Consider the following 20,980-nt stretch of genomic DNA (forward strand, 5'->3'; position numbering starts at 1 on the left):
CAACAAAAGGCAGAGTCAACTTGTTGTAGGTTGCATCAACTTTGTATGTAGCTAGTACAGAGAGAGACCCAGAAGATCTGAAGTCCCAATAAAATGGTTTGCCCTACCCAAACAAGGAAAGCGTCACGGCAGCCAAGGCGACGGACAGTGCGGTGACGCCGGCGGGAACCCTTGCGGCGTCCTGCCTGAGGAACATCCCTTCCACCAGCGGGTAGCTGAATGCTGCAACGTAGCACGTAAGGAAGAACTGCGCAAACAGGTCGCTGAACAAGCCGCCTCTGATCATCTTCCAGGATCCTCCGACCAGCGCAACGGCATTGAGCACGGCGAGCGTGGTTGCCGGGAGCAGCAGCGTGGAGCACCCCGTGAAGTCGAACACGCCGTCCTGGTACAGCTTGCCGTCGGCCGCCTTGCTCGTCAGCTCGAAGTCCACGTCCCCGGCGCCTATCTGCTCCAGGAGGACGCTGATGCAGGCAAAGAGCTGGCCGGTGACGGCGTTGAGCATCCAGAACCTCTGCTCGTTCCACCACGTCCTCACCGCCAGCCTCCGTTTTGCCACCACCACCTCCATCAGGTGCTGCAGCGACGACGACGCGAAGACGGCGGCGTACACGGCCAACCACGGGCTGCTCCCAACCTTGGGGAAGAGTGGGACGCCACGGAAGAAGCAGACCTGCGGGAGGGTGGCGTAGCACAGCACCGGGAAGGCGTAGACGGCGGCGAAGGCGTAGTAGGCGAAGGACATGGTCTGGAGTACGGAGACGGCGAGGGCGGTCCGGGAGGTGAGTGGGCAGTGCCTGGAGAGGCCGGCGGCGAGCAGGCCGGACATCCAGCGCTTGTTCTGGACCAGCACGTCGTTGAGGTTGGTCGGCATGTTGCCGAGGAACGGCGGCCTCGACGCCGGCGCAGGGTAGCAGTAGACCGACGTCCACCCACGGCAGAAGAGCTGCCGGTAGCCGGTGAAGTAGTCCTCCACCACAGAGTGGTACAGGAACCCGACCTGATCGCCCCATCCGGAGCCCGCCTCGTAGGCGCAGGAGGCGACGAGCTTTGCATCCTGTGGAAGAAGAGCACCACCGCGCACAACCGTGTTGCAGCTGGATGCTGATCGGTGCAGGTCGCGCACCGACGCCACAAGGTGGCTGGAGTGGCCGAACCTACTCTCCATCGAGCAAAACTCTCCACCTTGCGTGCCGGCCGGCGTGGCACCGTAGAGGGCGTCCCTCCTAATGTAGAAGCCGGTGCCGGAGAGGACCGGGCCCCGGAGACCGTCCAGGCCTTTCCATCGAGTCTGCATTATATATTTATATATAGGTTAGCTTGCAGCTCGATCGATTGATCAGTGGAGATTAATTAGATTACAAACTCGATTTTTGATTGATTTAAAAAGTTACTGCATCCGTTCGTTCAAGGAAAAACTCATTCAAGGTAAACTTTCACATTACTTTCTCTTAAAATAATTGTTATAAAATCAACATCATACTAAAATTACTTTAAAATCAAAATCTATTAAAACAAATTTTGTATATTAAAGATGTATATAATTTGACTAGTAATTATGGGTCAAAACTTATAAAAATAACTATTTAAAAACAAAATATGGCTCCTTAAACGGAGAGAGCAACTCGTATAATACAGTACGCACCGAGAAGATGGACCTGAGCTCGTTGGCGTAGATGTCGTTGGCGCTGAGGTTGTGGAACATCTGCGGGAACTGCACGAAGGCCAGGTCCTTGTTCGGCGGAGTGCAGTGGAGATGGAAGCACATGGCCTCCAGGGCGGAGCTCCGGCTGTTGCAGTTCATGTCGCAGTCCAGCACCAGCACGTACGGCGAGTTGCTCACCAAGCTCGACACCCGGAGTAGAGCGTTGAGCGCGCCGGCCTTGAAGTGGTGAGGAGACGCCCTCCGCTTCTCGCGGGACACGTACACCAGCAACGGCATGTGCGTCTCAACGTCTTGGTCGCCGGCAGGGTGGCCCTCGGTGTTGCCATCGTCGTCGTCGTCGGTGATGATCTGACGTGACATATGCATGTGATGATCTGACGTGACGTACACTGACGGATCGGACTAGAGTCACTACATTGATTGATTGATTGATTGATTAATTTGGAAGGTGTCGATCACCTCCACGTAAGCATCGTGATCCTGACGTCCTCCTGCTTCTGTTCCTGCACCAGCAGAGACACCCATTCCCAGCCGCTGCTGCTTCTTCTTGACCTCCTCTATGCCTTCTTTGAACGCCTCGTAGGCTTTCTGCAAATAATATACTTATATGCTACTACAAATCACAAGAAAAATCAATTATAGAGATATTTTCATACATATTGTTTGTATTTAATTGGTTGGCACACCTCCTAGGAAAAAATTGTCTATTTCTCTCCTAATATTTATCTATCTATTGATTCTCACATCTATTTATAATTTTTTTATCACTCAATACGAATATCAATATAAATGAAGAATGCGTTTGTATCTTAGTAGAATTTTTTGTCCTCTTCCTAGCTAGCATCCGGTTCCAGTTGCTTGCATACACCAATCGCATTGGAGCCCCAGGAAGGATTAGATTTTCCGATGGGTTCTTTGTGGATGTGGAAGAAAGCCGTGCGCGTTCGGTGCCTCGTGGATGTTGACAACCGTCGAATAACAATAGATACGACGGACGTGCGACATGACCGATTAAATGGATCAGGTATCGCAACCAGTGGAGCTAGCTAAGGGTTAGTACAGTTAAGCTTAAGCATGTATCCGACGTCATCACTTGCGTACGTACCTTGACTCTCAGCCTATCCTCCGCGAGCTCACGGCGGTCCCCGCCGCCGCCGTCCTGGTCGTCGCCGGCGAAGTACCTTTCGGGGCACGGGCACTGTACCTGGTATTTCTTACAGAAGGGCACCCAGGACCTGGCGAAGGCGTAGGCCTTCCGGGCGGCGAGCAGCGTCGGCGGCGACCCGGCGTCGTCGGACAGGTACACGCTCAGCCTCCCGCCGGGGTAGTCCAGCGCCATGGCTGACACCACCGTGTTCATCACCTCCACTGTCGGCTCCTTGTCCGGGTCCGCCGTCACGACTATCACGTCCACGCCCGGGAGCGCTCTCCGGCGCCGGGTCGCCAGCAGCCTATCCGGGAACGCGGCGCGCGAGACGGGGCGCAACATGGGCGCCTGGGACAGCGCCCAGAGGAACAAGAGCACTAGGTCGGCGGCGACCATGGCGACGTGGCGGGACACGCCGGCGCCGCCGCTGAGCAGCAGCAAAGTGCGGTGGGCGATGGCGGCGGCGGCAAGCATGGCGTGGAGGCCGGCGAGGAGGCAGTTAGCGGCGGCGAGGGGCTTGTCCACGTGCACAGCGCTGAGCGCTGGTGCTTGCGAATTTGGTGTTGGCATCACGCCGTCCATGTGCGCTAGGGTAGCTAGACCTCAATTTGCACTTTGCACTCTGGTCTCTGGCAATGTATGGATGGATCGATCAACCACCGTGTATATAGACTCTCTCCTGTCAAAAATACGTTGCGGAACTACGTATTTTAAAAGCTATTAAAGATTAAAATCTTAAAAATTTAATTAAATCTTAGTCAAAAACATCAAATATTTATAATTAAACAGAATATATATTAGGACCGCGCTATTTAATTGTTCAAAAATAAGAAATTTAAAAAACCGAAAATCACATATTAAAAAACAGAAAACTGACGACAGTAAAATCTCTATTACAAAACAGAAAAATACATATTTCAAAACCGAAAAAAAAACAAATATCCCTATTTAACACGTTGAATGTTAAATATGAGTTATATATATATACGCTAGATATTTATTTAATATAAATCTTATTGGCACCCAATCACCCATTTTTATCACTAAACGCACCATTCATATACTATTTTTATTCGAAATTTAATTTCTGGGGTGTTGCCGACCCGTCGTCCACTTGTGAGTGTACTAGAAAAGTATACTAATTTTGGCACACTCTTGAAAACGATATGTATACATTTTTAGTTCCTTCCAGAAATTTTCCAACAAGCTACTTGTTTTTTATGAAAGTGATGTGCATGGATATGATATTTTAAAAAGAATTACGGATTAACTCGAGATTTCAGTTAATTATGTTTTTCTCGTGAGTGAATGTAACATTGAAGGGAAATTGTATGACTTTTTTCTCGGATCTCTTATGCCTCTGGTATCATTCTGATATTAAGTAACTGATACGTATAATATAATAATTGTAGCATCACAGTCATATCTTGTAAATAAAAGTATTAAGATTATATAGTATAAAAGGTCTTTAAACCATACTATATATTATAGATATGACCTTAGGCCATCAAAAGCATATCGGAATGACTACTCAAAGCCATAGCCAGCTAAGGTGCGAATGTGACTACTAAATCTTCTCATCTGCACTTTCGTCTCCAGCGAAATTGATATTTGCTTTCTCGTCTGAACGATAGCAAAAATAAGTACAAAAGGTACTTAACAAGTTCTATACTAATTTAAGGTATTGATAGATGCATAAAAGATACATCAAGAATAAGGCTTAACTAGCTTTAAGCGTAAATCAGTTTCATGCAGATATTTAATTTTATCCTCTATTGTTTTAACTTTGAAATAGTTCAAAACAAAGTAACAATGTATATCTAGAGGTTTTCGGTCCTAAGAGGGGTTATACGTCACTCCGCAGTCTCCTATCATTATGTCTGGTGTGCATCTAATACTACACAGCTCCTAACGGACTAGATAATAACCTTTTCATATGGACATTTAGTCTACATACTCATTAAAGACACACATGCCCTGAGTCTAACCAAGTGAAGTCATTATTTTGCATATCTATGATCGTGGATATGACTATTCGAATAGATTTACATTCAACAGATGTTGTATAATGTACCCATACGATATGATCAGCCTTGAACCATTGCAAGCAGAGGAGCGGTTATACTGAAACGCTTCAATCATCTTTCCTTGCTAGACTCTACTATGAGACAAGTCAAGTATCAGATGCCTCTTACCTGATGCTAGATACCTTTAGGCTTTTGCCGGTCCTGCAACAACCAAGTAGAGTGCTAGATAGTCATTTGCATCCTTGTGACTTACCACCCTTCTAATAGAATGTGTAGCTCGGTCGGAAGAAAGAAAAGTCGAGTCATGTCCATACAAGACATATGATTACACTGGGCTGGCTTAGTATGACGGCCCATGATTTGGTACTTATATGACCGAGGCAAGCATCTTCAGCTGGCAATGAATACCACAGAGATAACTCAAACCCTCAAGAGCATCCTTTATCGAATGACTACTCTACTTGCCCCTGCCAAAACAGTTTTCACACATTTTATACACCCCTGCTATATCCCACATTACATCAAGGATTCCCTAATCATTAGAGTTTCATGGTATATGAATTGAATTGATATTCAGTGCATCGACATCTCCAAAGAGATGTATTCCATAGCGACATCTTCGAAGAGGTGTATTCCAACCTAAGCATGCTAGATAATAAGGTGTCGTCCGGTGTTAATATAGATAATGACAAGTAAATAATAAGGTGATATGTATTCTGAATAATGATGTTTAAGGTATGGCCACTGCTTGATAGGATTTAACTACTACATTTAGTTGAAATAGCACAATACATATCACATGAGATAATAAGTCATGTTTTAAGTTGATCAATTAGATTATTGAAAAACATGGGCTCAAGATGATCAAGGAGATATGACTTGTCTTCTCCAAAGTCTTCTTCTAAACCTTGGTCGAAGTCAGGATCCTCCGGGTTCTCCGTGAAGTCTTTCGATTCTGCAAACGCGATTACGATCAACATCGGTCTATACTAGAAAAGAATTAATAATACCAAGTAGAATATCAAAAGAGCCCTAATAGATATCACACTGTGATAGAAAGATAGATCTCGAATTTATATGAATTTAGGTGAAAAAATTGTCGAAAGCATAGTTAGAACAAAGAAGTTACGACTCCCGCAAGATTTTATCTAAAATTAAATCAAAAAATTATGAAATAACAATATTTATGGGTGGGACCCATAGGTGGGACCCGCTGAACTACGATGTGGGTCCACTATATAGTACCCAAGTGGACTGGATTGGGCCTGAGCTCGGGCTGCATAGTGCTAGGATCAAATACACTGGGCCATCCCATCGGGTGACAGCCTCAAGCCAATTGGTTAGTGCGCTGAGCGGGGGAGACCAACCACCAAAAGGAAGTGGCCCTGAGCTGTGCAGGAAGGCTCAAAAGAAAAAGACAAAAATTGTAAAAACCCACTTAAGGGATTTTTCATTTACCCACTCATAGGAATTTTTAGTTCAGTCTTACACCTGCAAATTTAAAGTATGTGTAGATATCTCTTTGGATCCATATGTCGCTTTGATCGTCACACGTGTGTGTCATATGGCCATGGATCTTGCTGTGTAGGCTCTGTTGGCTCATCCAGCGTGATGGGTGTGCGAATTGGCTCCACTGCATCACTCCCCTCCTAACTTCCCGAGCTCGTCACTCCAACGCCCCTTTGCCCAGCATCACCCCTTTACAAGACCTATGTCGTCGCCCCTAGGAGTGGACCAGGGAGTGAGCGCGTTGTGCCGCTGTGAGGAATGATGACGTCCAAATAGGGCAGATAAATTAGGATACTTAGAAATTAATAGCTCTAAAAGCTTCATAAGATAAACCTATTTTAATTTCTATCTAAATATGCTCTAGTTTTATCCAGTGTGTCTACTCTACCGCTCAAGAGGATTACAACCTAGTCTAGTAAGGTAAATTGCAAGAATATAAAATACGAAAACGTAAATAAGATAGAGAGACAAACTTAATATAAGAGATTTTTATTATATGGTATCGATAGCATGAATGCCACATCTATTCTACGTTGGAACTCCACTAATGATGTGCTCCCGATCGGCACCCAGTCATGACTCTTGAGCCACTAAACCACCAAGGCAAGACCTCAAACCGGACGAGCTACCAAGCAAATGTCTCACCACTAGCATCTCTTCTAATCACTTGTCGTTGTGATCATCTCAGAGCTTGAGCCACCAAGATAAGGGTCTCTACGTCCCGTACATGTGTCTTACTGCCGCTCCGCACCAAATCGGAGGATCAACAAGTTTGAGCAACTTCGGCTCAAGTTGCTGGCGAGCCACCAAGACTCTAAAACACCGGTGTACCGCTTGGTATAAGCTAGGATTACTCATTGATCCTTTCTTCAACATGTAGCACCTAGCTATAACTCACTTTAGGTCTATAAACACTAAATATTCTTTAATCTTGTGCTTAATTGTCTTAGATGATCAATTTAAGTACTTTGGTGGTTTAGATGTCTTCTCAAGTATGTATGAGCTTCATCTAGACTCCAGAAGCATGCCACACTTTCAAATGACTGAGTAGAGGGGTATTTATAGCCTCAAGTCAGCCAACTAGCTATTTTTCCAACAACTCAGAAGCTGTTAACACCAGATGATCCGGTGATCCGGTGAGAATAGTAGTACTAACACCAGATCAGTACAATATTAGAAACTAGCCGTTAGAACTCCACTCAATACCTCTGTGAACATTGGGCACTCCGGTGTACTTTCAAATCTATCATCTGACCTTTTTGATGAGTTATCTTGAGTCATTTGAGCATTTGCAGGCTCTCTGTGTAAAATGCTTTAGTGCATTCATCTTCAGAGCACCGAACCTTCCGGTGGGTTGTTTTTCATTCTTCAACACTTGCAGTTGCCTCTGTAAGAAATGCTTTGGTGCTATAATTCGGTGTGCACAAACCAAGCACCGAAATATCTAGTTGGTTGATCTTTAGTCTTCTGCACTTGCATTCTTCTTTGCAAGAAATACTCTGGTGCTACCCAGTGCAGATCATCGGACTATCTGATGAGATCCTTAGACTTCTCTCGAGTTGGGAGGGGAGCGATGCAGTAGAGCCAAGCCGTGAGAGCTATAGAGATGAGTCAATCCGCACACCCTCTAAGATGGACAAGCCAACAAAGGCCGCGTATCAGGATCCACGGCTATATGGTGCACATATGTGATGGTCAAAGCATATGGATCTTAGAGGTATCTAAAAATACTTTAAATTTGCAGGTATAAAGCTGAGCTGAAAGTTGTTGTTAGTAGGTAAATAGAAGCACTGTGTCATACAAGTAGATTTTTTAATTTTTCTAAATGAAAAAAGAACATTTTTTTATTTCATTACATAAAAAAACAAGGAGAGAAATACAACTATATTAGTACATCTTTAATAGTTAAAGCTAGTGTTAGCTCTTAAATAAGAGAGCTCAACTCTCAAAATTTATATGAGTCCCGTAATTCATAATTTTCTATACCTCACGTATTGATACGAGGCGTGTAGAAGAACAACTACTGGTTCTTCGTCACCAATAGCTAAGTATAGAAAATTATAAACAGTAATATCTATATAAATTTTAAAAATATATCTTTTTATTTAAGAGCTAACACTGGCTCTAAGTGTTGGGAGGTCTTTAGCGGAGAGTCGTGGGCTGACAGGTGCAGGTCAATCTTCATCTGGAAAGGCGGAGAGGAGGGGCAGAATAGGGAATTCGCACCGACAGCCGCGGCCAGACGGAATGCCTGCCTATATAAGCATCCCCAATCCCCCTCAATCCCTTCTCCTCCATCCGTAGTATATAAGCCCTCAGATTTCGAATTCCTCCTCCTCCTCCTCCATTGCTCCCCTCCCTCCTCTGCTCGATCCCATCGATCCTTCCAGAAGAGAAGACTCCGTGCTCCGCCTCGAGGGTTCCAGATCCCGGGGGGGGAGAGGTCCTCTTCGTCCCGATCCGCGAGGGAGCGCTGGTAAGAACCTACTCTTACAGTTCGATTCATGTGTGTATTTTTTAGGCGGGTTTTGTTGGGCGCCACGGCCTGATTCCGCCGCCGCGCCGTGGGTGAGCGCCTCAAAGGTTTTTTTTTAGGGTTTTCTTGAGGCGTCGTACGGTCCGGATGGTGGGTTAGATAGATGGTTGCGACGTGAAGGCGCGTGGGGAAATTTTTGGGTTATTCGATTTGTAGCGTAGCGAAATGGCAACTAATCTTTTTGGTGATATATGGGTGATTCCTGGTAGTTTTATACTCTAGCACGATATGTCTGATAGGAATATTTGGTGTGCCCTAATGATCCTGATTAAATAAATCATCGTGAGCATTGATTTGATAGTCTGAAACAATTCGTCGTGGTGTTCTGACGCCGTCGAGGCGTTGCAGGGGATGGCCACCTTCGAGCTGTACCGGAGGTCCACCATCGGCACCTGTCTCACCGAGACGCTGGACGAGTTGGTCTCCAGCGGGGCGGTGAGCCCCGAGCTCGCCATCCAAGTCCTTGTGCAGTTCGACAAGGTTTGATGACAATAAGTGTCTTTATCGCTACAGGTGCGTGCGAATTAGCGGGTCCTCGTGGGTTGCTGGTTGTTTTGATCCTTCCCTTTCTTGTTTTAGTCGATGACTGAAGCGCTGGAGGCTCAGGTGAAGAGCAAGGTTACTATCAAGGTATGCCCTTTCATTTGATTGGTATCGATGCCTTTGTCCCTTTGAGTGCTATGTATTGTGCTGTTACTGCTAATAATTTCATAGGTGTAGAGTTTTGAAGGGAATGTTGAGATTCCTTGTTGTTTTGTGCATATAAAGCTGCAACGATACAAAATTGTTAGTTATTAGCCATTTCAACATTGTTCAATTCTTGCCAAACGGACGTATGATTTTTCTTTTCTTTTATAGCTATCAGAATGCATGAGGGAGGTTTGAGATTTTTGTTATATCTTGTACTTGATAATGTTATAACACACCTACAAGATTAAAGTGGACAACTGTCAAACTTTCTGTTTAATGATCGTATGTGCTACAATGTGTCTCAACTTGCACTTTAGCTGTGCACACAATGAAGTTATGCACTGCAAATTTATTCAATTCATCTGTTCAGAGCTGATAAAGGATAAAGACGGGTCTCAGAAACTGTTCTCTCTCCATGTGGATTGCTTTTTCTGTTCTCTTTGTTATTTCCATTGCTCTGATTTGCCCATGCATTAGTCACATCTGTGCTGGCTGTTGAATTTAACATGTATTTAGTCATTCTCTTCAACTTCTGGAGTTTGTTGGATGCATATGACGGGAGTGTTGCTATATTATACAATAAGCTATGTGTCAACTGGCATGCTCGCAGAAATTGTTATTGCATGCTTTAATAGACATAATATCGCCAGTATCATCAGTATGAACTGCTAACATTGACATAATGTCTTGTGCATGTGTGCACACTACCTCTATCATGTCGTAAAACAAGTACGGGTAGTGCAGTTTGCAGATCAAGTTACTATGGGATGTCATTTTCTAAGTCACTATAGGTCATTGTTCCTGTATGAACATACCTTTTTTTTAAGTTGTGGAAAACAAATCTCCACTTTATTAATGTCCAAGTACAGGATTTGGTTGAACCTTCTGTGGACTTATAATTGGGCCTGCAAATAATTACAAGATTGAATTTCCCTTACGTAATTTAACATATGGTAATTCCACTTTTTTTTTCTTTTCCAAGTGCTATGCTCTACATGGAAATTTCATGTAGATACCTGTCATCTTGCAGTTTTCTCTTCCAGTTTGTAAAAATGCACCCTCTTAGCTATGTCGGCTGCCATTGCAAACTTTTAGAGAACACCTTTTTGTATGCAACTGTAAACATGGGTGTCATTGATATGAGTTCAGGTATCCCCTTCTCTGTTTTGGGTCATGAAACAATTTTGAAGCAAAATTCCTTTCTATATGATCTAGCATGTATCATGGTAGAAAAAACAACATTTTTGTATGATCTAGCATGAATCTAGGTGATATCCTTCTTTGTTGAATGCGATACGTGCATATTACCCTGCCGGGACTAGCACGGTAGCACATCTAGCGTCACACCCGTAGAGCACAATATTTCAGTTAGAGGTTGTATGCCCTGCACATTTACTGTGCTTGCCTACCGCCAGGTCCGGGTTACATACTTCGAGCTGACATTTGATGATTTAATATCTTGCGATTTGTAAGTTGGGGCATAGAAGTTGCAAAATCCGTGAAAATCAGGTGTGGAAGTTGTCAAAGTGTCTTGCACATATATAGTTCAGACTGGTAGCATCCCGGTTTAGTATTTCTTTTCATCTCTTTTGTTGTTGGTATTTAGCACCTTACCAGACGAGATATGTAAATGTAATAGCTTTCCTTGTCGCTGTACAGGGCCATCTGCACACCTACAGGTTCTGCGACAATGTCTGGACTTTCCTCCTGACAGATGCAGCATTCAAGAGCGAGGAGATGTCAGAAACACTCAGCAAAGTGAAGATCGTGGCCTGCGATTCCAAATTGCTGCAGCCTCAACAATAACTTGTCGGCCTGCTCGGTGTTGCTCCCCGTCAGAGTTTAACTCAGTTCATGCTAGACCTAGCGCCACCCGAACAGCCTTGTTTTCCTAGTTCATGTGAATTTGTCCCTTCCAAAACTTGTTCCGTGGTACTAAGGTCACGAATACACGATGTTATAGACAAGATCTGATCTCTAATGTATAGCTTTGATCACTATTTTTTATCAAGATATGTTCATAAAATCTAATAGCATGTGATGCTATGAAAGTATTTTTATGATAAGTCTACACATATGATTTTAAGTTTTGCAAACTAAATATTTTAAAAACTATTGTTAGTTAAAATTTTCAAAGTTTGGTCAAACCTTATCCAAAATACTATGTTTTTATGACGGAAGATAGTACTAGACTAGAGCACCATGGCTGCGAACTTGTTATCCGTACTCCTAGATTTGACATGAATTCTTCAGGTCTAACCGTGCTTTGGTTTCGGTTTGGGCAACCAATAGGCAATAGCAGCTGTCGTTTAATAATCTATAATCCAGTGAGCTAAATTAGAAGGTTGTATGTTAGATTAAGTCGTTCTTTAAGATGCTAGTGACAAATCAGGACCAACTTAGTTACCATTCAAGTTCATTTCATAAATATATCCAGAAAAAATGGATTTGGGGCCGTAAAACAAGAAGAAAGAACTAGTATTTACATTCAGCCTCAAGATAAACATCACAGGTTAGAAGTCAACAGCGACTCAAGGGGCAGCTCTTCACAGTGGAACTTGAGCTCATTCTGAAATCTCTGCAACACGAAATGCTCATCCTCTGTAATGAGGGTTGTCACGCCACATTCCAACTTGGAGAATGGTTCTCTCCCGGTTCTTCCAGCGCGATGCGGATAGTGGGTCGCCGTCTTAGGAAGGTCGAAATTGTATATGTGGCTGGTTTGAGGAAGGTCAAACCCTCGGCTTGCTATGTCCGTCGAAATGAGCAGGAAAACCTCTTCCCTTGACTTCCTGCAGGGAGGAACAGTGCATGTAAGTGCAGAAATCTCATAGTCAAACGTGATGGTTCTTCAATTAACGAAACAAAGATGCTGGGTACTTCAGACAAGAAACTCAGCGGGAACTTAAGTGAATGAGGCAGCTCGAGCATTGAAATTCATATCTTCCTCCAAGAGAAGCACATCTAGGTTTCCCTTGTATCTACTTCTCAGGAACTCGACAACAATGGTGGTTGAAGGAAGATTTCCAGCCTTCTTTGATCTCTCAGACTAGTAAAATAGGTTGAGGAGTTAGGAAAAGGAATGCAAAGGTGAGGTTGATACACTACTTGTCTGGTTCAGTAAGACACATTCATCAACAACATAATTGCACAGGACTAGGTGACAGATAGATACTTCTGAGTTAGTGAACAAACCAGAATTTTTACTTATAACCGCCAAAAGAAACAATTTTTTAAAAAAAAGGAAGTAACAGAATCAAAACATATATCTATTTCTAAAAGGTACAATAGCATGCTATAATTATGAATTGGACATTCATCATAGCACAAGTGGAAATTGGAAATATAATGAAAATACGGATGGTCTCACTGCCCACAAACAATGCCAATAGGTAATCACAGTCCCTGGTTTTCGTGTTTACAATGATGAATGATGACTGGGGTATTGATTTTTCAGAAGTCTATTCGATTTTGTTCAGTCATTGGCAAGATAGAAGGAATGAAACAATCTGCTAAAGCACAGTTGTCAAATTGGCTCAACTCATCACAAATGTGTTACGTTAATCAGCTTGTCCATGTCAGTATGGAATCATAGTGCATAACTGCAGCATGCATTATCTATATCATTCCATATCAGTAGATACAAATGGAAAAAAAAGTTTGATGACTACTTTCTATTTTGTATTTGCATCTGAGATAATATTGCTGGTCCATCATGAGATCACTGGGCCAATTGGCACCTCTACTGAGGAAGCACCCCAAGAAAATAGATGACACAAATTCCCATGATACTAGAGCAGTTTTATAATCAACATGGCATGGCATAAACAAAATTCATGTACACCAGTACCTGTTCAGCAACAAATATGATTCCGGACTTGGGTGCATCCCTCTCAAGCAAGGACAGTAAAATATGTAACCTTTCCTTCTTAGTGCAGATATGTACATTGATTGTTCTGAAAAGAAATCTCAGGAGCAAGGAGGTTGGTTGTGCACCTACTTGGCCAGGAGGTACTAGTTGGGGCAAAAAAAATCCTGGGTGAGGAAAGGCTGCTTCTATATCCATGGGGTTAGTTGAAAATCAGAACAAATGTACCATGCAATATACAAGAATGAAAGTTACTATATTTCACAACGATGAGCTTGTGGGTGGGCATGCCTGTGGGTAAATGCCTATGGTTGTGGGGAGGAGGGGGAGAAAATCGAAAGGTTTCTCGCAGGACCTAAATGAGGAAGTATGTGCAAGGTCATTATACAGAGAATTTGATATGCTCACCACATATTTGTGACGTAGATGTGAAGGCATAGGCTGTACAGGGTTGACATGAACATGAACCACATCAATCTGTACCAAGATAAGATAGACTATGTGAAAAAACACTAGCCTTCTTTGAAGTACAAAAAACGCCAGCAGTTCAGATGATAATGACAATGTATGTTCAAGACATGTAGATAAGAAAGTCCGAATAGTCCATCATTGTTCGACAGAGGTTGGAACAACCTTGGTCCACTTATGCTGTACGAAGTCATGCACAAAGCGATTGTGCTGAAGGATCGATGCGCTTGCGAATATGGTTTGACGACTGCAAGCCGCTGAATAAGAGGTTAATATTTTGAGAAGAGAGCTTACTTGCTTTGATGATCCAAAAATAAAATCAACCCATCAAAATGACAAGGTTAGCCCCTTAGCTAATATATAGACACTGCATCAGCAAACATAGCAAATACTGCATGTAATTCTGTTCAAGACTGAAGAATGCAGTGATCACCTCACCTCATCGATAACTAGTACTCTCATGGATTGAAGGCTGAAAGCACGCCTCTCAACCATTTGACACAAGCTTGCCACAGTAGCTACAATTATTGCAGGGGGCTCAGCCTGGAAATTTACCAATAATGTTAGCAGGAAGACATCACAATTCACAACAGAGAAGAGGAAAAATAGCTCTACTCTTTACATGCCAGCATCAGTGAATTCACATTGTATGTACCAATTTACCTATGAAATATAATCAGAAAACATAACCGAGGGGTCCTGAAATGCTGCAAGGGATATACGGACCTAACCATTTGTTGGCTATTTTTAATCAAAATGCTCCGAACTGATCAAACATCGACATAGACACATCAAACACGAGACACGATTTTTACGTAGAAAATCCTTGTGGAAAAAAACCATGGACGTCAATCGGCGATCTTTACTATATCAGGGATGTGTACAATGCAGGAGATTACAATGATTGTCTTGGCTCTCCTTGCAGCTTACAAGATATATTTATAGGGGTAGACACATACGACTCTAGTCTAATATGGACTGTTCCGAAATATGGACCGAAGACGTCCCTTGTCTGGCCCAACAAGAATTCGGATCACAATCCAATAAATTCCACCTTGAGACGAATTCCATCTTGTAGCAAATAAAGAATCATCAATAAACTCCCTTCAATAATAAATATCACCGACGCAAAAAATCTCTAGAATTCAAACTGTATCACCAACTAAACTTGAGCATAGCTCAAATTTAGTAGCAGGAACTGGCTTTGTCATCATATCAGCAGGATTATCATGAGTGCTTATCTTGCATATTTTAATATCATCTTGAGCAATGATATCTCGAATACAATGATAACTCACATCAATGTGCTTTGTTCTTTCATGAAACATTTGATCCTTTGTAAGGCAAATAACACTCTGACTATCACATAATATATTAATGCAAGAATTATCTCCACAAAGCTCAGTGTACAAACCTCTCAACCAAATAGCTTCTTTGCATGCTTCAGAAATAGCCATATATTCAGCTTCAGTAGTAAAACAATAGTAGCCTGCAAACATGCTTTCCAACTAACAACACGACCACCAACGGTGAAAATATAACCTGTGAGAGATCTCCTCTTATCCAAATCACCAGCATAATCTGAGTCAACATAACTAACAAGTTCATCTCCAGATTTTCCAAACTGCAAACAAGCATTAGAACTACCACGCAGATATTTGAAAATCCACTGAACAGCTTTCCAATGCTCTTTGCCAGGATTAGCCATGAATCTACTAACAACACTCAGTGCATGAGACAAATCAGGACGAGAGGAGACCATGGCATACATAAGTGAACCAACTGCACTAGAATATGGAACTCTAGACATATACTCAATATCATACTCTGACTCAGGACATAAAGCTGAAGATAATTTGAAATGAGCAGCTAATGGAGTACTCACTGTTTTTGTATCATGCATATTAAAACAACGAAGGACCTTCTCAATATAACCTTGCTGACTAAGATATAATTTGTCAACTTTCATATCTCTAATGATCTCCATGCTAAGAATTTTCTTTGCTGCACCTAAATCCTTTATCTCAAATTCATTACTCAACTGTGATTTCAATTTGGCTATTTCTGATTTATCCTTTGCAGCAATCAACATATCATCGACATAGAGAAGCAAATAAATAGCTGAACTATTAACAATCTTCAAATAGACACAACTATCATGATTAGAACGCTTAAAACCATTAGAGAGCATAAATGAGTCAAACCTCTTGTACCACTGTCTAGGAGACTGCTTCAAACCATAAAGAGATTTCTTTAATTTACAGATAAAGTCTTCTTTTCCAGGAATAACAAAACCTTCAGGTTGATCCATATAAATGTCTTCATCTAACTCCCTATGTAAAAATGCAGTTTTAACATCTAATTGCTCAAGTTCATAATCACGCATAGCAACAATACTGAGCAAAGTGCGAATAGAACTATGCTTCACAACAGGGAAGAAGGCGTCATTATAATCAATACCTGGAATCTGGCTATAACCTTTAGCAACCAACCTTGCTTTATACCTTGTTACTTCATTAGAAGAATACACTCCTTTCTTTTGAAAATCCATTTGCAACTAATAGGCTTCTTCTCTTTTGGCAATTTGACTAAATCTCAAGTATCATTCCTTTCAAGTGACTCGATCTCATCTTGCATTGCAGTCATCCAATTATTACAATCAGCAGAAGTAATAGCCTCATTGTAATTAGAAGGTTCTGCATCACCTTCAGCTTCTTCTGCACAACTCAGAGCATAAGCAGCAATATTACACTTCTCAATTAACCTCTTGGGTGGATTAATTTATCTTCTAGACCTATCAACTGCAATAAAATGTTGTGTGGGCTGCACAACGGATGAAGGATGTGGAACACTAGATGAATTATGATCAATAAATAAATTTTCAGCAATAGTTGTATCTTGGACAATGGTATCTGTTGTACTTTCTGCATTAATAAAATGCTCTACCTGCACGCTAGAACTCTGCTGACTCTGAACAGGAGCATTTGGAAACATAATAGATTCATTAAAGACAACATTCCTGCTAATCACTACCTTTTGTGTTGCAGGATTCCACAATTTATAACCTTTAATACCGGATTTATAACAAAAAAGATACACTTAACAGCTCTAAGCTCCAATTTTCCATTATCAACGTGAGCATAAACAGGACAACCAAAAACTCTCAATTCTGAATAATCAACTGGAGAAGCAGACCATATCTCAATTGGAGTTTTCTTATCAATGGCAATGTTGGGTGATCGATTAATAAGATAGCAAGCAGTGAAAACGGCTTCAGCCAAAAACACCTATGCATACCTGCATTAGACAACATGCAACGGGCCCTCGAGATGATAGTTATGTTCATACGTTCAGCTACACCATTTTGTTGTGGAGTACCAGTAACAGTGTAATGTCTCACAATGCCTTCAGACTTACAATATGAATCAAATTCATCAGAACAAAATTCCATCCCATTATCAGTACGAAGCTTCTTTACCTTCTTTTCAGTTTGCCTTTCAACCATAACCTTCCACTTTTTAAATGCTTTAAATGCTTCTGATTTATGCTTCAAGAAATAAGGCAAAACTTTTCTCGAGTAATCATCAATAATAGTTAACATATAACGAAAACCACATAGTGAAGACCTACGAGATGGTCCCATAAATCAGAATACACATAATCAAGAATACCTTCTGTTGTATGAACTGAAGTGTTGAATTTCACCCTCTTATGCTTGTCAAAAATACAATGCTCACAAAATTTCAGCTTGCCGATACTATATCCATCAAGAAGACATCTCTTGCTCAATTCTGTCAAACCAAGTTTACTCATATGCCCAAGACGCATATGCAAAAGATTAGTAGCATCAGAATCTAATAATGAATGTGAACTTACAGCGGCATCACCTGTGATTGTAGTGCCTCGGAGATGATATAAATTGGCAGACTTTAAATCACCTTTCATTACAATAAGAGAACCCTTTTTCACCTTCAAAATACCATCTCCACCCGACCAATCATACCCTTTATTATCAAAAGTACTCAAAGAAATAAGGTTCCTTTTCATACCTGGAACGTGCCTCACATCTGTCAAAATTCTAACAATGCCATCATGCATTTTTATCATAATTGATCCAATTTCAACAATTGGATGTGGGTTATCATCACCCATTCTAACAGAATCAGCATCTTAAACATAATTATAAGTGGTGAACCAATCTCTATGTATGTATATATGAAAAGACATAGCAGAGCCAATAATCCATTCATCACCACTACTAGCACATCCAGCAAAAGCAACAAGAGTCTCTCCATCAGAATTATTATCGGAAGCAGCAACAGATGCTTTACCTTCTTCATTAGATTTACCTTTCCTCTTTTCTTTATTTTTCAACTTGTAACATTCAGATATGTCATGAATATTTTTCTTGCAATACCTGCAGAATTTTTCTTTTCCTCTGGACTTTGAACGACCCCTGTAACCGTTCGAATTTTTATCTCTTTGGCTATTATGCGAATTATTCTCCTTTATTCTGCCACGTACAATCAAAACTTCTCTATTGGAAGTAGAGCCATCAATAGACACCATATGTTTCATCTTTTACTTGGTATGCAAGGCCTCATAAACTTCTTTCAAAGTTAGTGTATCATGACTGTATAATATGGTATCTCTGAAGTTTGCAAAAGAAGTAGGCAATGAGCACAAAAGAATAAGACTCAAATCCTCATCATCATATTTTACCTCCATAGATTGTAGGTCAGCAACAATCTCCTTAAAGACCGAAAGATGATTCAACACAGAACCACCTTCCTGTAATTTGTGCGTGAACAACTTCCTTCAGATGTATTTTACTGGTTAGATCCTTAGACATACAGATCGATTCCAGCTTTAGCCATAAAGTAGTAGCGGTTTTCTCCTGCAAAATATTGTTTGATAAATGAAGATGAATTTGTGACAAAACCTTACGATCCTTTCTCTTTTCTCATCGTACCAAGATTTTTGATCATTATTTTTAAAATTATCAAGCGCATCATCCAGATCAATGTGCACAAAAATAGCCTGTATCTTTACTTGCCATAGAGAAAATCTTGTATCATAATCTAGTAGCGGAATATTATATTTTATAGAAGCCATGGCGAAAAATAATTAGGAACAAAATAACTTACAGCCCCTCTGCTACAGCCCTGTGTGCATGAAGTAAAAACTGCAGAAGTCCTAGTACACTTTGTATACGTGCAGCAATTAAACAATAAAGCTCCTGGTAGACTTTCTCGGGTGCACCTAGCAAAGATGTCAAGTTTTGGCTTTTCATGTGAGAGAGCAGGCCTTGGTGTTCTCGGGACTGAACCTCCTTTTTTTTTCTTTTCTTCACGTGAGGGTGGGTGCTCCTTGGGACTGATATTTTTATGGTTGCTGAAGATTTTTTCTTCTCCTTGGCGCACGCGTGAGAACACCGGACAGCCGACTCAAAAAACGAGCTACGGAATCCGGCTGCTGGATGCGGAATAACGTCAAGCAAATTCGATGAATCTCGAGTGACGAGGTCCGACGACAAAAAATCATATCTATGTTTTTTTTCTCGTATTCTCATGTATTTGATCTGGCTCTAGTACCACTTGATAGAAAATAAAGTAAACATGATCAAACATGAGACACGATTTTTACGTAGAAAACCCTTACGGGAAAAAATCATAGACACCAATCGAGGATCTTCAATATATCAGAGATATGTACAATACAGGAGATTACAATGAGCGTCTTAACTCTTCTTATAACTTACAAGATATATTTATAAGGATAGATACATACGACTCTAATCTAATATAGACTGTTTTAAAATATAGACCGAAGACGTCTCTTATCTGACCCAACAAAAATTCAAATCACAGTCCAACAAAATCCACCAAAAAATAGAGTATTACCTTCACCCAGCTCTTTTGCCTCCTCAGCATCCCACCATCAAGCAAAGCCATGCCTTCGCTACGAGTACTCTAGCAACCTTGGTAACCTTCGAACAGCGCAATTACAGAAGCAACCCAGTCAGATAGAATACACTGGGCAAGCGAGGCAGCAAGCAAATACCATGACAAGCAGCAGCTGTCACCTGTATGCCGAGCTCCCTAGTGGGGACGAAACGAGATCCTCTGACGTTGAAGATTTTGACGTCAGAGGGCAGTCGGGCAGTTTGGAGCCGTTCGATCACAAATGGCGGACAAGAGCTGACGCTACAGTAGGTATGTAAACAGTAAAATCGATACAGTTTTTTAATGAACAGTAAAATTCGTTACTGTACAACGTCAGAGAACTGTAACACCTCCCACGAGTTACTGTACACCATAGGAACCGGTTCCAGTGGGGACGACAACCAGCGCTTGCACCGAGGACCTACTGAAGTCGATGGTGGAGAAGACCGACAAGAGATAGGCCAGCGTCTTCCCGGAGCCTATCTACAATTAACTCGCAATGGTAAACTGAAGTGACAGCAACATCTCACAACACGAGCTCTTGGAAACAAATTAGCAACACAAGCTTGAGGACATGACCACCTGCGCATGGAGAATGCAATCCTGGCCGGACAGCAGAACCGGCAGTGATTGCTCCTGCACCTCAGTGGGCACGACATACCCTACCTCCTCAGCCCTGAAAGCCAATAGGCAATGAAGAAATTTCTAGTTGCTGCCTCCATCGAGAAGAGAAACCAATAAAAAGTTTTAAAGCCGCGATTTTTATTCAGTTCGCCGGAAAGAAATGGCTGTGTAGTTGTGCGGTTCACCTCTGGAGGACGTGGTCCGGGACGCGGCCCACGCAGACCTCGCGGAGGGTGGCGGAGGCGGACGAGGAAGCGCGGAGTGAACGGGGCGAGGTGGGCGCTGGGATTAGGGTTGAAGGTGGTAGCGGGGAGTGGTGAGGGGAAGGCTGCCGCCATGGCTGCCGCGACGGCCATGAGAGAGCAATCGATCCCTTCCCCTTCTTCTCCAACAGCGGCGAGTAGCTAGCATTGCTGCCTGTGCAAGAGGAGAAAACTGGAGGATGGAGGAGCGGCCACCGTGTTCATTCATCTGCTCATCAGCGTCTGATGCCATGACAG

The 20,980-nt window shown here is 42.2% G+C and overlaps 4 protein-coding genes across 5 annotated transcripts; 1 reads left to right on the top strand and 3 right to left on the bottom strand.

The window, feature by feature from the left end:
• Positions 1-8: 8 nt before the first annotated feature.
• On the bottom strand, positions 9-3,468 carry LOC133929433 (cellulose synthase A catalytic subunit 7 [UDP-forming]-like). The gene is given in 5 exon segments (XM_062376186.1): positions 9-347; positions 350-1,291; positions 1,646-2,014; positions 2,126-2,254; positions 2,772-3,468. Coding segments are annotated over 5 exon segments (2,376 nt in total). The 5' UTR covers positions 3,396-3,468; the 3' UTR covers positions 9-35.
• A 5,159-nt stretch (positions 3,469-8,627) lies between these two features.
• On the top strand, positions 8,628-11,641 carry LOC133929474 (transcription initiation factor IIA subunit 2-like). 2 transcript variants are annotated; one of them, XM_062376249.1, is made up of 4 exons: positions 8,628-8,825; positions 9,225-9,365; positions 9,465-9,515; positions 11,235-11,641. In XM_062376249.1, exons 2-4 carry the CDS (start codon positions 9,237-9,239, stop codon positions 11,379-11,381), a joined length of 327 nt encoding a protein of 108 aa, XP_062232233.1. In that variant the 5' UTR covers positions 8,628-8,825; positions 9,225-9,236; the 3' UTR covers positions 11,382-11,641. The 2 variants fall into 2 exon arrangements, with proteins under 2 accessions (XP_062232233.1, XP_062232227.1); XM_062376243.1 differs by having other exon boundaries at positions 8,631-8,825; positions 9,234-9,365.
• A 337-nt stretch (positions 11,642-11,978) lies between these two features.
• Positions 11,979-19,865, bottom strand: LOC133886570 (DEAD-box ATP-dependent RNA helicase 58, chloroplastic-like). Its single transcript, XM_062326241.1, has 5 exons — positions 19,815-19,865; positions 14,350-14,454; positions 14,077-14,168; positions 13,852-13,920; positions 11,979-12,367 (listed from the first exon to the last, which is right to left on the bottom strand). The coding sequence occupies exons 1-5, from the start codon at positions 19,863-19,865 to the stop codon at positions 12,082-12,084; spliced, it is 603 nt and encodes a 200-aa protein (XP_062182225.1). The 3' UTR covers positions 11,979-12,081.
• A 2-nt stretch (positions 19,866-19,867) lies between these two features.
• Positions 19,868-20,940, bottom strand: LOC133886578 (DEAD-box ATP-dependent RNA helicase 58, chloroplastic-like; the record flags this gene model as incomplete). The annotated part of the gene is made up of 5 exons (XM_062326254.1): positions 19,868-19,900; positions 19,997-20,014; positions 20,244-20,339; positions 20,439-20,532; positions 20,666-20,940. Coding segments are annotated over 5 exons (516 nt in total), but the record flags the coding sequence as incomplete, so codon positions are not given.
• Positions 20,941-20,980: the final 40 nt, after the last annotated feature.

Source organism: Phragmites australis, chromosome 1, assembly GCF_958298935.1.
Source record: "Phragmites australis chromosome 1, lpPhrAust1.1, whole genome shotgun sequence".
NCBI lineage: Eukaryota > Viridiplantae > Streptophyta > Magnoliopsida > Poales > Poaceae > Phragmites > Phragmites australis.